This window comes from Cryptomeria japonica, chromosome 9, assembly GCF_030272615.1.
Source record: "Cryptomeria japonica chromosome 9, Sugi_1.0, whole genome shotgun sequence".
In the NCBI taxonomy this organism is placed as follows: domain Eukaryota; kingdom Viridiplantae; phylum Streptophyta; class Pinopsida; order Cupressales; family Cupressaceae; genus Cryptomeria; species Cryptomeria japonica.
In genome coordinates, this window is record NC_081413.1 from 9993277 (window position 1) to 10010456 (window position 17180).

Genomic DNA, 17180 nt, shown 5'->3' on the forward strand with positions numbered 1-17180 from the left:
GGCTAAAGGTTTATTTGTGTTATTTTTGATGTTTTAGAATAAAATGTAATCATTTTACGGGACTATGATAGTCTGGAGTCTAAGTTGGTTGAATAATCCAAAAATTGTCATATTGTTAATTTGTTGTCATGAAAATTTTGCACTTTTTGTAAGTCGCGATTCTCCAACGGTCGGTTTAGTTTGAAAAATGGTTGGAGGAGGCTGTGTTCATTTGGGGTGACACCTTTAAGGACCCCAAACATAGAAAGATGTAAGTTGGTTGATTTTGGTTGATTTGGAAAGGAAATTGAAGAATCAAAACTATTGGAAACTCAGAAAATCATTTAATTTATGTTGCATACTGAAGGTGGATTGGAAAGAATGATCATCACATATATCCTAAAACTAGATTCTTATACCTTTTTTTTTCATTCGATGTGAATTATTGAAGTGGTTGCTACCCCATTCTATAAGAAAATCTTGATTGGGTAGCCTAAAACCCTCAAATCCCTAGGGTTTGACTGCAATAATGGGTTGTGGCCTATCAATCCTTAACTGAACACTCTCTCATTATAGGAAATAATAGGCCACCATATCATATGTCAGTTCCAAAAGCCATTAAGAGGACACAATATGTCGAGGAGGATGGAGAACTAACCCTAGGTCTGGCATCTCTATGTGACAGACCGGTTTGATGAGTGCAGTGCGTGAGAATTGAGTGGTAGATAATTGGAGTGGAGTTTGAATGTGATAAAGGATTATTTTGGAGGTTGACATAACATTTAATGGCCAGGTGATGCAAAGATTCTTGGAGTTGATCCAAATCACCTAGTTCTCTTTCTTGTTCTTTCCAACCTACTGATTACTCAAGGCCATCCAATGGTACTTGGTAAGGGTTCTTCTAGTTAGACCTCCAAGGCCTAATCCACTTTATCATGCCTCCAACGTATAGCCACAATTGTTTTACAACAACTCTTCCTAATGAGGATTCCACCTCAATCCCTATCACACCTTCCTAATGCTCTAACAACCTCTGCAAAGGATCCTAATTCACAAAGTTGTTCCATTAGTGTAAAATGAATGCACACAATGTCTTTGATGTCTTCTAATGGTTTGATCACCTTTAATCCCATTGTCAAACCTTCCCAAGGTCACCTTGGCTATACTGGGCTCCAAACATGCCTAATTCAATTAACCCTACTATTATGGTTTTCAGGGCTTAGTTTCACATCTACCCATACAAGGCCCCAAATAAATTACATTTATGAGTACCATTTTCTTAATTACATACAATATTGCAAAATGACATCTATTTTCTCCGTACACATGGGGTTTCTAAAACTGTCCTATTTTCAAGGGTTTTAGGCCTAGCCGAGTGACTTGCAAACTTGGCCTTAGAAGGCTTCGCCAGTCAAATCCTCTGGAAAAAAAAATCAAGTATTCTCAAATTTAATTCAATGAAATCTTCAAACATGTATCCAATTCTATTCTACCAATCCATGTGTGCTCTGAAAACGCACATCTTCTGTTGTCCTAGTCTCACCAACTCCTAGCTGTCATCCTAGGGTATCATTGTAAAACCACTAAACAGGTCTGCAAAGATACAAAAATCACACTAAACATATTTATAGACCCTAACCTATCATTCCACAGGATTCCAACCGGTGCCATCAGAGGATGCTCAGGTTAGAGCCATTTCTTGATTAAACCGTAGCTTACAAGGGTTTTGCACCTAGTCACAGAGAATGGTTTGAATCTCTGCAACTAGACACATTCAAACCTTAAAATATACCTTTTTGGAAATTAGATTCACCAATCCTTCATGCCCTACAACTAGGTTCCTCTGACAAGTCCATACTGGACCGTACAACACAACAAAAACAAAGAAAAACAATGAAAATGGAATAAAACAAGGTTTTTTCCTTACAACCAAAACTTGCTTTGCATTCCAATTATTATAACATGTACAATGATGTTGTCTTTGGTTTTTAACATCATGATTCAGTTGGTTATAAGCAACTTCTTCACCGCCAACAACAAAAAGTGCAACTTTTGCAATGTTCCAAAATTTGCTTAGCATTTTTACATCTTTTTTATTCTTAGGGTGCAAAATTGCACTCAAGTGTACTCCAAGGCTCCAAAGGCCCTCTATGCATTCTAAGAGACCTAAAATAATTCCTTGCACCCTTATTACATGATGACTCTATTCTTAGAGTAGTGCACCTGTGAACAACATCAACATTACAACTTTCTAGGATATCAACATCCTAAACACAACAAAAGCTTGGACAACTCAACAATGACTTCATTAAGTCCCAAATGGTTGGTCCACTTATTACAACTTGAAAGACAACATAAAAAGACTTAAAAACAAACAAAAAAAATTGCATGGAGTGATAGTGGTGCAGGACACCCAAGGCATATCTCAGACTCTTGAAGATCACTAGGTTGGAGTAAGTGGTTAAAAGGATGTAATCATGATGTTGATCCTTTGGATCCACCTAATAATTTTTTTTGGTCCAATTTGTAAGGCTAAGAGTCCCAAAGGTACCTTAAGACAACCTTGGGTCTCATTAGACCAATAGGACCTTAGAATAGGATGCCATAAGTTTTTTGGTTTTACCTAGTAAAAAAATAACTTTAGGATAGATTCTAAACATGTTTGAATGTTGGAGGATGCAAATTGCCAAAAGTTGCAAAATTGTCAAAATGTTATCAACTTTTTGCAATATTGCTCTGAGAAGTTGGATTTTGGTTCCAACCGTTATAACTATTCAAAAAGGTGGTCAGGTTCATTAGAAAGGGTCTATGTAAGCATGTGAAGGTTAGAGTGATTGGATGATACTTTTGGTGGAAAATTGAATGAAAAGCACTAAATTTATTGAGCAAATTTTCTTTTCTGAGACAGTACGGATTGCCAGACCAAAACACTGGGCATGAAATGTTAGTAAATTGAATCATCTCTTATTTTCCTATGTTTGGAGTTCACTTGGTAACTGGAGTAGAGTTTTTATCTTCATTTTGTTCAGAGTGGTCTAGAAAACCTTAATTTTTGGAAGTTTTGCAACTTGTTGCCCATAAACCGGCTAAAGAGACCTACTAGGATCCTCTAGCCCTATAAGGGTTCTTATCCTTGTGGAGGTCCCAGAACCCAATTTGTGGTAGACCGAAGGCCAAATTTCCATATTTGGTCAAATTTAAGGAAAGTGTTCCTAAATCCCAATCTTGGTTGGAGTTGTGTAAGATCCCTAGATAGTCATCTTTCAGGAGACCCAAGCAATTTTGTGGAAGGCATTCAGTCAAATAGGTTGGGATATCTGCAAGTTGTTCTGGTTCTAGAAAGTGAGATATCATTGAGAACTCCCAAAAGGGTATCTGAAAATATAATTTGTTTTCCTATATCCTCAGAGTGTCAAAAGCTATCACCTGATTCCTTCAAATGGAGGCCTAATTGCAACCGGTTCTATTTGTGGGCAAGTGAGTCAAAATTGATGTTTTGGTGGGTCTAAACCAAGAAATCCTATTTCATTTGTGTTAAGGTGTTGTGATAACACCACTCCAAGGGTTGTTGTATTGAATTTGTCAAGTGGGCCTTTCAAACCCCTAAAGCCTAGTAGTAGGCCACTCATGTATGCAAGGGTGTGTGTAGTCACACAATACTTGAGAGTGTTAGTTGTTTGTAAGTGGATATATTGGATCCCTTGAGTCTCCCAAGGCATTGTTTAGTGTCATTGAACCATTTCTTGACTTGGTGTTGTGTAAGGACTCTTTTGGTAGTAGGGCTTTGGTTGAGTTTGTGAGCCTTAGCGGTTGGTTGGTTCAAGGTTATCCTTCCAGTTTGTTGCCTTCTCATCAAGTACCCAATTCAACATCACCTATAGAAGCAACTGGGACACACTGATTACTTGTAGTCAAGAGCATACGATATGATGGAGGACCTAGAGAACCTAGAATCATGTTGTTGGCTGAATTGGAAATGTGTTCCCATGCACCTAAATCAAGGATCCAACCAATGTATATACATGAGTGGTATACAAAAGCTAGGTCTACAAAAAAATTTACAGTTGTCTAGGAAAACAAACATCTAAAAGCAACCCATAACTGTCCTTCAAGGAAAACAACCATCTGAAAAAATCCAAACCGTCTTTCAAATTATGGTTTATGTGTAATTTTTTTTTTTAATCTATCAAAATTGGTGGTTTTTTGTGCTATTTTTATGATTCTTTTAATAATTAGTTAGTAAAAATAATTCATTGTACAACTTCACATGGCATCAATGTCATGATACAACGGTCATTGTAAGTTGACCATTCATTCTCACCACAGATAGGTTCTTGTGAACCTCTACTAATGAAACATGGGTCAATGAGTTTTGACTCAAAAACTACATATGATTTCTGATATCAATATCATAATTTGACTTGTTGTGGAAAGTATCTCCACTTGTCAATATCATAACATTTTATATCATGTATTTTTTTAATGTTGAGTGACTTCTCATTTCATCATTTATATGATACTAACTAGTTTACACATCACCCTATGATAGTTAGTTCTCTTTTAAATAATGAATAAAATACCAACATTCATGTGTAACATCTAGTTCCTTCTTCCAATTGAAACATTATAAATTTTAACTTTAATATAATTTCTTGATTTTTCATATGATTAATTACCCCTTTCTGGGCTCAACTAGTCCAGATGTAGATGCAAAATGATCTCCTCATTTCTTCTTTACATATTTTCCTCCATGTGACATTGTGTTTACCTTTTAAGGCTTCTCTTTATTCTTTAAAATAAAGTCTCACTCCACTTCATTTGATAGATAAAAAGTCATTTATTTCAAATTGGTGTAATAAAAATGTTTATTGTATTTTTTAATTATTGTTATTTTAAAATTATATTATTTTAATTTATTTTTGTAATATTAACTATAATTCTCATTTCAATGAAATAGTATTAATAATTATATTATAATATAAATATTATAGGAAAAATGTATCTTTTAATTCTCTGAAAAACTTAATCATAATTTATTAAATTATATATCTTTGTTTTATAGTACTTGTAATGAAATTGTTTTATACTACTTGTAAAGAAATGGTTAATTTTTTAATTTAAATTTAAATTTAATTTAATTTGAATACTGTGAATCAAATCCCTATAAAATAAATAATTGATTTTATTACTTATATTTTCAGAAATAAAATAAAAAATATTATTATAAGTTATATGTCACTTTATTTACAAAATTATAAATAAAAATAAAACAAAACAATTTAAAGTAGGCATTTTTAAAAAAAATTATAAAGAAATCCTTAAAAAACCTAAAACATCTATAATTAAAACACCAAATTAATATATAAATTCAAACTTTATAAAAATCAAGTTTATTTTGAGAACAAAACTAATAATTAATTTTGATGGTACAACACAATTCATTAATAGTATCGCTATATACTTCTGGATTATCCTTGATTTGTGCATCATACAAAATATCTCTTTAAACATTCATAAATCTCTTTATTATCATATCCATTCTATTAAATATTTTATTTTTAATAATTTTATTTTTTAATTTTTAATTCAATGTCTAAACCATCATTTATAAAATAATATTACATATAATTTAAAATAAATAATCTAAAATTAGAAAAAGAGAGGGGGAGCTCGAATGCCAGAAGGGTTTCTCTAGGGAATAAAGTTAGGAGTGAGGATTCAGACAAGGAGGATGGCTGAACCCTCTGGTGTTTGGATGTGGAAGAGTATTTTCTCTTGGACATGTGGAGGAAAACACAGATAATAGTTTCTTTGGTGCATTCTTCCTCTGTGTCTCTAGGTCATATGGCCTTTCTCACACAATTAGGAAGGGATTTTTGCTCCCTATTGTGTCTTCACCCAATGATGTTTCTTTTGGGGTTTTTGGAGCAAATTTGGTGGTTGTGTAGGCTAAAACCCTTAGTGCATCATGATGGTGTTGCAGTTGTTGTGGCTGGACATTTGGGGCCATTATTATTCTAGAGACAATGGTGGAATGATTGATGGTGAGGAGGAAGATGAGCTTCTCCTTTTTCTTGTTGTGGATTCTTCTCCTAAGTTTGTTGCTATAGTTATTGTGCTTGAGACTTCTTTGTGGAATGGGTCTGATGCTTCTTTGCATCCCATGCCTAGTAGTCCCTTTGTGCCTTGTGTGGAAGCCTCATCCCTTACTACTACTCCTATTCAAGCTCTTGAGGATTTTGCATCTAATGTGCTTGATAGTTTGGTGAATGGTTCTAAGGGTCTTCTTGGACTTGGAATTGCCTCCCCTGCTCATGCCATGGTGGAAGAGAAAAAAATTATCCATGATTCTCTCTTGGTTAAGACAATTGCATAAGTTTAGAACTCATCGGTTGGGAGATTTTGCAGTAATCGGGGCAACATTGATGTTGTTCGAAGATGGGTGTTTTGGATTTGGAAACCTAAGGGTCGGGGAGAGGTTTTCTCTATGCTAAATATTTTTTTCTTATTTTTCTTTTCCTCTTTTGAAGATTTCTCTAGGGTTCTTTGGGAGGGTCCTTGGTTAGTGGGGTTTAATACGCTTTTTCTTTTAAATTTGTCTATGGGTTTCAACCCTTTGAGTGATACCTCCTTCAAGTTCCCTATCTGGGTTTGTTTTTCGAGTCTACCTTTGGATTTTGGGACAAATATTTTTTGATGCTTATTGTCAATACCTTTGGGCAACACTTTGCTACTAATCAGATTACTAAACTCAATAAATGCTTATTATCTGCTCGTTTTTGTGTGCTTGTGGAAAAGGACAAAGTGCTCCCTTCTCAAGTCACTTTATCTTCCAACTTAGGTGTTTGGCTTGATCAAATGGATTTTGAAGACTCTACTATCAGTTGTTAATAGTGTTGTAAATTGGGCCATGCCATAGTCAGCTACCTCAGTGTCAAGAAACAACAATCCATTCGGACATAAAAATAGGTTTTGCCTATTGTTGTTGAGGAATGTTCTCCTTCCATTGAAGTTATGCAAAAGAATGATAATAAGGGAAACGCTCCTATGGAAGATACAACTATGCATCCCTCTTTAACAGTCCCTCGATTGGCTAAAGTTGTTGCCAACAATCATTGCCAAAAAAGAAGTATTGAATTGTTGGATCCTTGTTCTAGGATGAAGCAAAAATCATTAGCTCATATTGGCTTCAAACACCCTAACTTTGGGATGGTTGATTGTAAGATTTTGATGTACTTCAGTCCATCTTTATATTTTATGTGTCCTATTATGCTTAATGCCTATCTTCTCTACTTTTGTAGAAAGATCAAGATCCTTTTAAAATGTTTGCTTAGTTTAATCAGAACAAATAAACTATATAAAATCACATCTCTAAAATCTATATAAAACTAAAACCAAGAACATAAAATATAGAAATGCTCACAAATATCTTATTATAGATGTCACTTCTTCTTTAAAAAAGTAATCCACTTTCATTTATAAATTCCTTTCTCTTATCTTCTCTCCTCCATGATGGAGCTTTGGCAGTAATTTTTTAACATTTTAAATCCACTCGTTATCCTATACGCCAATTGAATAGCCCTAAAAAAATTTCGAGCAGATACAGCATTAGCCTTCATGTAATTTATGGATTTCTTTTTCACCCATGATAAGATTATCCAGACTTTTGTAAATTTCTTATTCTAAACTTAAAATCTAGTTAAATACAAAAGCTAGATCTACAGAAAAATTCACAGTTTTGTCTAGGAAAGGAACCCATAACTGTCCTTCAAGGAAGATAACCATCTGGAAAAATCCTAACTGTCCTTGAATGTCTCCCATTCTGTACTGCCTCCTAAGGAAGTTAAAAATGACATTTCAAAGCCAGATTAGCGCTAAGATGGAATTTGACAGTTTTTTTTATTGATAAGAATTGCAGGCTATATTATTTTAATATAAGTAAACTATTTTTTAAGAGGACCAGTCAAATTTGGCAACTTGGATCATTAATAATTAGCCATCCATATCCAAATCTAATGCAACTTCATCACAATTTCCAAATTGTTGAATTGAAGTTTCAAGATATCAGGAAAAGAGAAAATGGGTCAATCTCAGGGCAAGGCCAAGGAAAATGAAGAACTTCTACTTACTTCTTCTACAACAAAAACCACTTCAAAGGAGGGGAATTATATATTGTCAATAGCATCTAAACTTTCAAAGGCGTTGCCCACTGGAATTCTATTTGTGTTGCAGGCTCTTTCGAATCTAATCAACAATAATGGAGAATGTGGGACATCCAATCACATTTTGGTAGGAGTTGTTTTTGGAATTCTTGGAATCTTATGCTTTGTTTTATCTTTGTTAATATCTCTTCATGGGTTTAGTTTTATTTAGATTAATTTTTCATTAGTTTATTTATTAGGTTTTTCTGTTCCCGCAATTTTGTATAACATTTTACAACTGTTTTTGCCTCCTCTTTATATCTGCTTGCTTATTTTATTTTGAATGTATAGTTTTTTTATTGGAATACAAATTATATTTAGATTGCCATTCTTTCCATTCTTTTTTCTGTCTGTTGCTAACAGAGATTCCAGATTGTTATTTTCTGCTGGGCTAACAATGGTATCAGAGCTTTGGAGCTTGGAGTATATTTTTATGTGAAGCATTTGAAGATTGCAGCTTTCCACAGAATCAAAATATGGAAACAAAAATTGATTCAGGTGAAATCAATTTATTTATTTGTACAAGAATTTTATATCTTGTTATATTTGGTAAAGTTTGGCAAGAGATTTTGAGCAATCCTATAAATTTGCAAACTCTACAAATTCTATATACATTTATTTTCAATTTACAATGCAGTCCATTGTTTCATTGATTGGGGAAATATTAACCGGAAAAGATACTTGGGTGGAATGGCATAGAAAAGTGGAAAATACATTAATTTTTAATGATTTATGGTATAAAATATGTGATGGAGATACCCAACCTACAGAACCAGTAGATGTTAAAGAAAAAGAAATTTGGAATTGTAAAAATTCAAAAGCCTTGGCTTTGATAAGAGCTTCAGTTAATGGAGATGTATATCGTCATATATAGGGATGCATATTTGCTTGGGAAGCCCTTGACAATTTGAAAAAATTTATTTGATTCTCATTCAGAATTAGAATTTATTCAGTTACAATTAAAATTGTTCAATCATGAATTAAAAATGGTGATGTTATGAGTTTGGCTTCTGAAATTAGAGCCATAAAACAAGATGTTAATGCTGCTGGTGGGAAAGTTGATATTTATCTCACTGCTTTTATTAAGGCACTCCTTCCAACACATTCTACTTATCTAGAGTCCCTTCAAGCAAGTAACCAATTGAAAACCATTGCTTTTGATTTATTGGTTAAAAAGTTGGCTGAACGTGAAAAAGCTTTTGGAAGGAAAATAGATAATACTAATGAAAATGTTTGTTTTACTCACCAAGAAAAACCTCTAAATAAGAGCTCTTCAAGAGGAGGTTATAATGATAGAGGCAAAGGTAGAGGTCAATGGAGGAAAAATGATAATCAAAATGATAGGCAACATTTAAATTGTAAAAGATGTGGTAGAAAAGGAAGTCATGAAGCACATGAATGCAAGTTGTCATGGGATAAGATAGAAAGTTTTAAAGAAAATACTTTTAAGCAAAAAGATAAAACAAAAGTTTATAATGATGATAAACATTCAGATGATAAAATTCCAGGAGCAACCCAATTTGCTTGTGATAGTGATGGTGATCAATATGTTCTTTCTGTTTTTGACTTTGCATCTAATTCCTCATGGTATTATTCTTGGATCTTATATACTAGAGCCACACAACATATGACATTTCGCCATGATTACTTTGAGGAATTTCATGAAAGTGCATGTGGTCCAATTTATTTAGCTGATAAATCAAGTCTCAAACCTATTGGAAAAGGAACTATTCGATTTAAGTTGCCTAATCTTCCAGACTTTGTGCTTCGTGATGTATTGTTTATTCCTCAAATGCAACGTAATTTGTTATCACTAGTATTGATTCGACAACAAGGCTACTCTATTCTGTTAAAAGACGGGCGAGTTGTTGTTAGAAAACAATCAAATAATCAAATTGTATTCACTAGATGTGAGGATGGGAGATTATTAAAACTAAATGGCACTTCTTTTTCTAAAATTTTTGCATATCTTACTGAAGAAGGTAGTCTATCTCCTATTCTTTTATGGCATGCAAGACTTGGGAATATTGGTTATGATAACATTCATATCTTGCAAAAGCATGGTGTTGATGGCTTACCTATTTTGCCTAAAACAATTGAAAAATGTGAAGCATGTATTCTTGCCAAGCAACATAGAAATTCTTTTTCTCGCTCCACTTGGAGAGCACAAAGAAAATTGCAACTTATTCATTCTAATTTATGTGGGCCTTTACCAGTAAATTCTATGGGAGGATCTAAGTATTTTATGTTGTTTATTGATGATTATAGTTGCATGACTTGGATTTATTTCTTGCAGCAAAAATCAGAAGCTTTTGAAATTTTTAAAAGGTTTCGTGTTATGATTGAAAAACAAGCTCAATCTCAAATTGGTACTCTTCGAACAGATAATGGTGGAGAATTTACTTCTCTAGTTTTTGAGGACTATGTACGTCAAAATGGGATCCAACATCATCTTACTTTTCCAAGTACTCCTCAACAAAACAGCGTTGTTGAACGAATGAATAGAACTATCATGAATATGGTTCATGCAATGTTATATTTTAAAGGAATCAAATTACATTTTTGGGCTGAAGCAGCAAGAACTGCAGCTTATCTTCGTAATAGATCTCCATCATCTGCATTACACCAGTCTATTCCATATGAAGTGTGGTTTGGATATCCTCCTTCTGTTCGACATCTTCGCATTTTTGGTTCCACTTGCTATGCTTTAATTCCCAAGGACAAAAGAAGTAAGTTATAGCATCACAGTATTAAGTGTATTTTTCTTGGTTATTCAGAATCTTCCAAAGCATATCGGTTGTATGATGAAGTAAACAAAACTTTCTTTATTACATGTGATGTTGTATTTGTTGAAACCTCCAACATTCCTGAAAATGATGAATGTAAATTCAAACAGCTTGATACAATCACAAATTTGTCTCCTTTGATAGAAAACTCTTGTGAGATTCCACATATAGAATCTATATCTCCAAGTGATCTAATTCATGTTGCTCCATCAATAAATGACCAAGAAGAAGCCCATCATGATGAGCTTGAACTCTCTGAACTATTAACCACTAATACAACATCTAGTAATGAAATGGTCACATCTTTTGTGCAACCAAAGTCTTCTCATAAGTGGGCAAAACAAGTCCAACAAACATTGAAAGATTTAAGACTTGATGAAATAGGTAAAACGGGTACAAGAAGCTCTTACAAAGAAAAGCTCCAAGCTCAAACCAATAGTGCAGATAACTTGGAGGCCATTGGTGAACTCAATCTCATAATTGACTCTGAACCATCATCCTATAATGAAGCCAAAAATATTAAAGTATGGAGGAAAGCTATGCAAGATGAGTATGATGCTCTTTTGAAAAATGGCACATGCCAGTTGGTTGATCCTCCACTTGGTTGTAAACCTATTGGCTGCAAGTGGATTTTCAGGAATAAATATAAAGTAGATGGTACACTTGACAAACACAAAGCTCGACTTGTTGCCAAAGGTTATGCTCAAAAGGAGGGGATAGATTATGATGAAACCTTTGCACCTACAGCAAAATGGACCACCATTCATGCTTTGTTGGCCCTTGCAGCTCAATATGGGTGGGAAATGCACCAAATGGATGTTAAAACAACATTCTTAAATGGTGATCTCAAAGAATAAGTTTATATGACTCAACCAGATGGGTATGCAATCAATGGAAAAGAACATCAGGTATGTAAGCTTGTCAAATCATTATATGGTTTGAAACAAGCTCCTCGAGCTTGGCATGAAAAACCTACCAAGTATCACTTAAAGTTGAATTTCTAGTATTTTGAATTTGATGATGCCACACTTATTGTTAAAAAACTTGATAAGATTATTGTCTATCTTATTGTTTATGTGGATGACTTATTTATCACTAGTCTCGATGAGAATAATATTCAAAATGTGAAAGAACAACTAAAGCAAGGTTTTGATATGACTGATTTGGGCCATCTTCATTACTATTTGGGTATTGAGGTAACTCAAACACCTCATTATATTTTTATAACCCAACAAAAATATATTGGTGAACTTTTGCATAAGTTTGGCATGGCTGATTGTAAACCCCTTAGTACTCCTATGGAGCAAAATGTTAAGCTCTCTTCAGATGACCCTTCAACATTGGTTGATGCAACTATCTATAGGAAACTTGTTGGTAGTTTGATTTATGCTACAACTACCTGTCCGAATATTTCTTTTGCTATTGGAGTACTTTCAAGGTTTATGCAACAAGCTAGAGAAACTCATTGGTTAGCTGCCAAGCGCATTCTTTGATATTTGCAAGGTACTCAACACTATGGGCTCAAATACTGCAAGACAAACCAATTTTCTTTGGTTGGATATTCTGATTTCGATTATGCAGGTGATTCTACAGATGGAAAATCTACATCTGGGCATTTAATGTATCTACAAATTTCATCCACTCCACTCTTCATTGACAATCAATCTACTATCAAAATGGCTAAAAAACTAGTGTTTCATTATCGCACCAAGCACATCAATACAAAGTTTCATTTGATTCTGCATTATGTGGAAGATGGCACCATATACCTTAAATATTACCCCATTGCAGATCAACTAGCAGATATTCTTACCAAGGCTTTGGGCAGAGAAAAGTTTGAGAAGTTCAGAGAAATGCTCAGCTTAACCCCTTCAGTTTAAGGGGGGGATGTTAATATCTCTTCACGGGTTTAGTTCTCTTCATGGGTTTAGTTTTATTTAGATTAATTTTTCATTAGTTTATTTATTAGGTTTTTCTATTCCGGCAATTTTGTATAATAGTTTACAACTGTTTTTGCCTCCTCTTTATATATGCTTGTTTATTTTATTTTGAATGTACAGTTTTTTTATTGGAATACAAATTATATTCAGATTGCCATTCTTTCCATTCTTTTTTCTATCTGATGCTAACAGAGATTCTAGATTGTTATTTTCTGTTGGGCTAACAATCTTTGACTGATACCTTCACAGATGCCTCAACGGGTAAAGTGCACTGTGGGATTTCCACCATTAATGGCATAGCCACTTGTAATAAAGTTAAGCTTGGTAAAAAATCAGATTATAGGCTTAAAGTGAACGATTTGATGCATGCAGCTGTGGCTCTTGTGGTATTCACTGTAATGGCTCTCACAAACCAAAATATTGTTCAGTGTTTGTACCCCTCTGCTCAAAGCAACATAAATAAGGTGTTGCAGGTTGTTCCCATTGTTGTGATTGGTGTAAGTAGTGTGATAGTTGGTCTAGTACCTTCCAAACTAAATGGAATCACTAGTCCTGTTACAACTGGTACTAGCACTTAAATCTCAAATTGTAGCCGTTTCTCATTTAGTCCTATTATTGATCGGTATAGAAATTTCTAGACTTAGTAAGTAAATGAAAGACTATTTGTGTCTAATGGGATTACATGTTGATGTTTACAAAGCAGATGTTCCTAGCCACAAGGTGGGTATTTGTGGTTAAAGTGTCATATAATGGGATACCGTTATTTATAATCTTTACAATACTATCAATTATTGCTCATGATACGATTATAAACATTTTTCATATAATGCAAAATTTGTTCATATTTTGTTTGGATGCTTTATTGATTCTAATTGTTCTGAAAACTCTCTTGGTGACTACTTTATTTTTAGTTTAATTGTTACTCATTTTCTAGCATATTTGTACACTTCTAAATAGCATATTATACATCTTTACTAGATGTCAAATTAGAGTGGGTGTAAGCTCAACAAAACAATCTTATCTCCCAAAAGTCAAAGAACAAAAGATTGAAACTGCACTAGTGGAACAATAGATAGAGGTTTTATATCGCACTTTTTATTTTGCATCTATCAAAATTGATTGTTTCTTCTGTGTCCATCCCATGAACCTTTAAAGGGGTTACTAAAAAAAATCAAATCTAGTACATTATAAAACACTAGCTATAATAGTCTTTTGTCTTCGTTTATGGCTTCTTTTTCATCCGTGCTATGAAAACATAGGTTTCTTACAGATAACTTGTTTTGCATATTAAGATAAAATGATTATTTCTCCTCAGTTAATAGGGAAATAAATGGAGTTCGATATCCCCACTTCTTATTACATATTTTCCTCTTTTCTTATGTTTCTTTGTATTTTAAAGCTTTGTTTATCCTCTTAAAATGAAATCTTGCTTCTCTACTTGCTTTGATTTTTTAAACATTCAGTAATTTCTATAGTATCTAATGGATCAATTTATACACCCCACCCAAAACCACATACAAAATGCGGTCACAACACATATAATATCAATTTTGCATAGAGCCCATATAACAACTAGCCAAAAAAACCCATTGGATAATTTTCAAATATAGACTCCATAGCTGCTATCAATGGAAGAAGACAAAATTTTCCAAAGCCTTGTGCCAAATCCCATGAGCCAAAAACCTTCCTGCCAAAAAAGAAAGTATCAAAAAACCTTTGGAAAAACAAAATTATATCAAATACCATGACCTCGAACTCTTCTCCAGACAACGAACATGAATACTTGAAATGAAAGGGGAAAGCGTGAATAATTATAATCATAAAATTTTACATTGACGTTACTCAAGAAAATCATATGACTATTGCTCCAAACCTTCCCATACCCTAGAAGGAATTTCCTCAAAACCCACCTCTCGCTGATTAGCATTGCTATCAATGGCTAAATTTGCCAAATAATCTACAATCTTATTAACTTCTCTGTAACAATAGGATACCAAGAAAGATTCAAACAATTCTAATTTTTGTAAAATGGGATCAAGTATATACTGCAAATTCCAACAATTCGATTTCTTTTTCATAACACATTGAATAATCACCATAGAATCACCTTCAATTATTAAGTCCTTAATTCCCAAAGAGATTGCCATATCTAATCCAAAAGACAAAGCATGAAATTTTGCATAATTGTTAGTTTTAAAACCAATAACATGACACTTAGCTCGAATAAAATTTGCATTGTGATCATAAATTACCATGCCTACCCCAGCCGACCCAGGGTTACCATGAGAGGCCCCATCAAAATTCAATTTAAAGTGCCCCTGCAGAGGAGGTTTCCATCTAGCAGAGCATCTCTTACCTATTGCATCATCATTTTTTCAAATTGAACCATGAGAGGGTAAAACTGATAGTAGCTTCCAAAGTCTAGTAACTCTACTATCACAGTGCGAAAAAGAAGTAAGATTTTCCAAATTCTTATAAATAAATGATAAAGCAACCTCAGAGATTGAAGACTCAATTTTTAATAGAACCTCAGACATAGGAGACCTTGTTTTTTCAAATATCCAGTTGTTTGTCTCTAGCCAAACATTCCAAATCACAATAGAAGGAGATATGATCCAAAGGCATGCATAAAAAGATGAGGCAAACATAAAGGGCCAAGATATAAAATGGGAAATAAGATCCTTACCAATAACAAAGGATATATTTAACTTCTCAAACAACCACTGCCAACATTCATAAGCATAATCATAATGTAGGAATAGCTGTGAAGAAGATTCCAAATTTTTGTTACAAAGGACACAAGGGAAAACAACAGTAATACCAAGCCTGTCTAGTCTCATACCTGTAAGGACTCTGTCTTGAACTGGCAACCAAGCAAAGGCTCCAGCATTGGGAAGACAAGACAAATGCCAAAACAACTTATAAGCCCAAGAAGATAAATCTTTACCGACCATAAGAGAGTTGTAACCATCTTTAATAGTGTACTTACTAGAAATATTCTTTGTCCAAATAAGTTCATCCTCAGAATCAGAAAGAAATACAATTCTATCCCCCAAAATCTTTTCAAACCCTAATTTCATGCTTTGATCAACATCTAAGAAATCAATTGACTTCCATCTAGCTAGCTTAAGGGGTCCACTAGTCACAATTTCAAAATAATCTGCTACAAAAACACCCCAAAGGGAGGAAAGAACAATGATTAGAGGAGACCAATCCCTAATACTCACCAAAGGTGGGTGTCCATTCCATACTTCATCCCAGAATCTGACCTTTCTACCATTATGAACAATCCATGAGAGATGAGGCAAAATAACTGATCTACATTTACAAAGGAAATTCCAAATAGCAGAACCTGAAGGCAAATTTGAGACTTTAAAAATATACTCTCTCGGTCCAATATTTAAATATTTGGCAAACATAATTTGTGCCCATAAGGATCTAGGCTTGTCATATAATTTCGAAACCAACTTAGCACCTAAGGCTAAATTTTGATTCTCTAGACTGCGAATTCCTATTCCCCTAAGTTCCTTAGGTAAACATACCTTACCCATGCAACTAAAGGGAGTTTCTTCTTGCCATCTTTATTACTGTTCTAAAGAAAATCTCTAATAGTATCCTGTAAACTAACAATGGCTACTTTTGGAGACTTCAAAATAGACATGAGATATATGGGAACAACATTTAAAACAGACTTGATGAGAATAATTTTACCCACCAAAGTTAACCATCTATGATTCCATGAGAGAATTCTTTTAGAAATGACCGAAATAATCTTATCCCAAAAACCAATCTTATCCTATTTAACAAAGAAAGGAATCCCAAGGTAAGTACATGGAAGATTTCTAGTCTCAAATCCCCAAAAGGATTGCAACCTATGTTGAACCAGTTGTGATGTATTAAGGAAAAAATCTTTGATTTATCACCATTCACTTTCTAACCAGAAAACGATGCATAATTTTATATTATTCCTTTAATCACTTTTGCCTCAACTAACGAAGCATGTCCAAATAATTGAATATCATCTACAAAGAGACAATGAGAAATACTTTGGGGAATATTTTGAATCCTTATACCTTTCTAAAGCCCCCCACTTTAGCAGCCGTAATAGCCCAACTAAAGGTTTTGGCTAGGAGAATAAACAAAAAGGTAGAAAGGGGATCTCCCTGTCTCATACCCCTAGAGGAAGTGAAAAAACCCCAAGGAGAACCATTAATTAAAACCAAGAATCTTGCAGAAGAAATACATGCACGAATCCATTTGACCTAGGCCTTGGA

The 17180-nt window shown here is 33.9% G+C and overlaps 1 protein-coding gene across 1 annotated transcript; it reads left to right on the forward strand.

The window, feature by feature from the left end:
• The first annotated feature begins 8058 nt into the window (after positions 1-8058).
• On the forward strand, positions 8059-13484 carry LOC131056739 (protein DMP2-like). Its single transcript, XM_059211424.1, has 3 exons — positions 8059-8245; positions 10757-10909; positions 13156-13484. Exons 1-3 carry the CDS (start codon positions 8059-8061, stop codon positions 13482-13484), a joined length of 669 nt encoding a protein of 222 aa, XP_059067407.1.
• The last annotated feature ends 3696 nt before the right edge of the window (positions 13485-17180 follow it).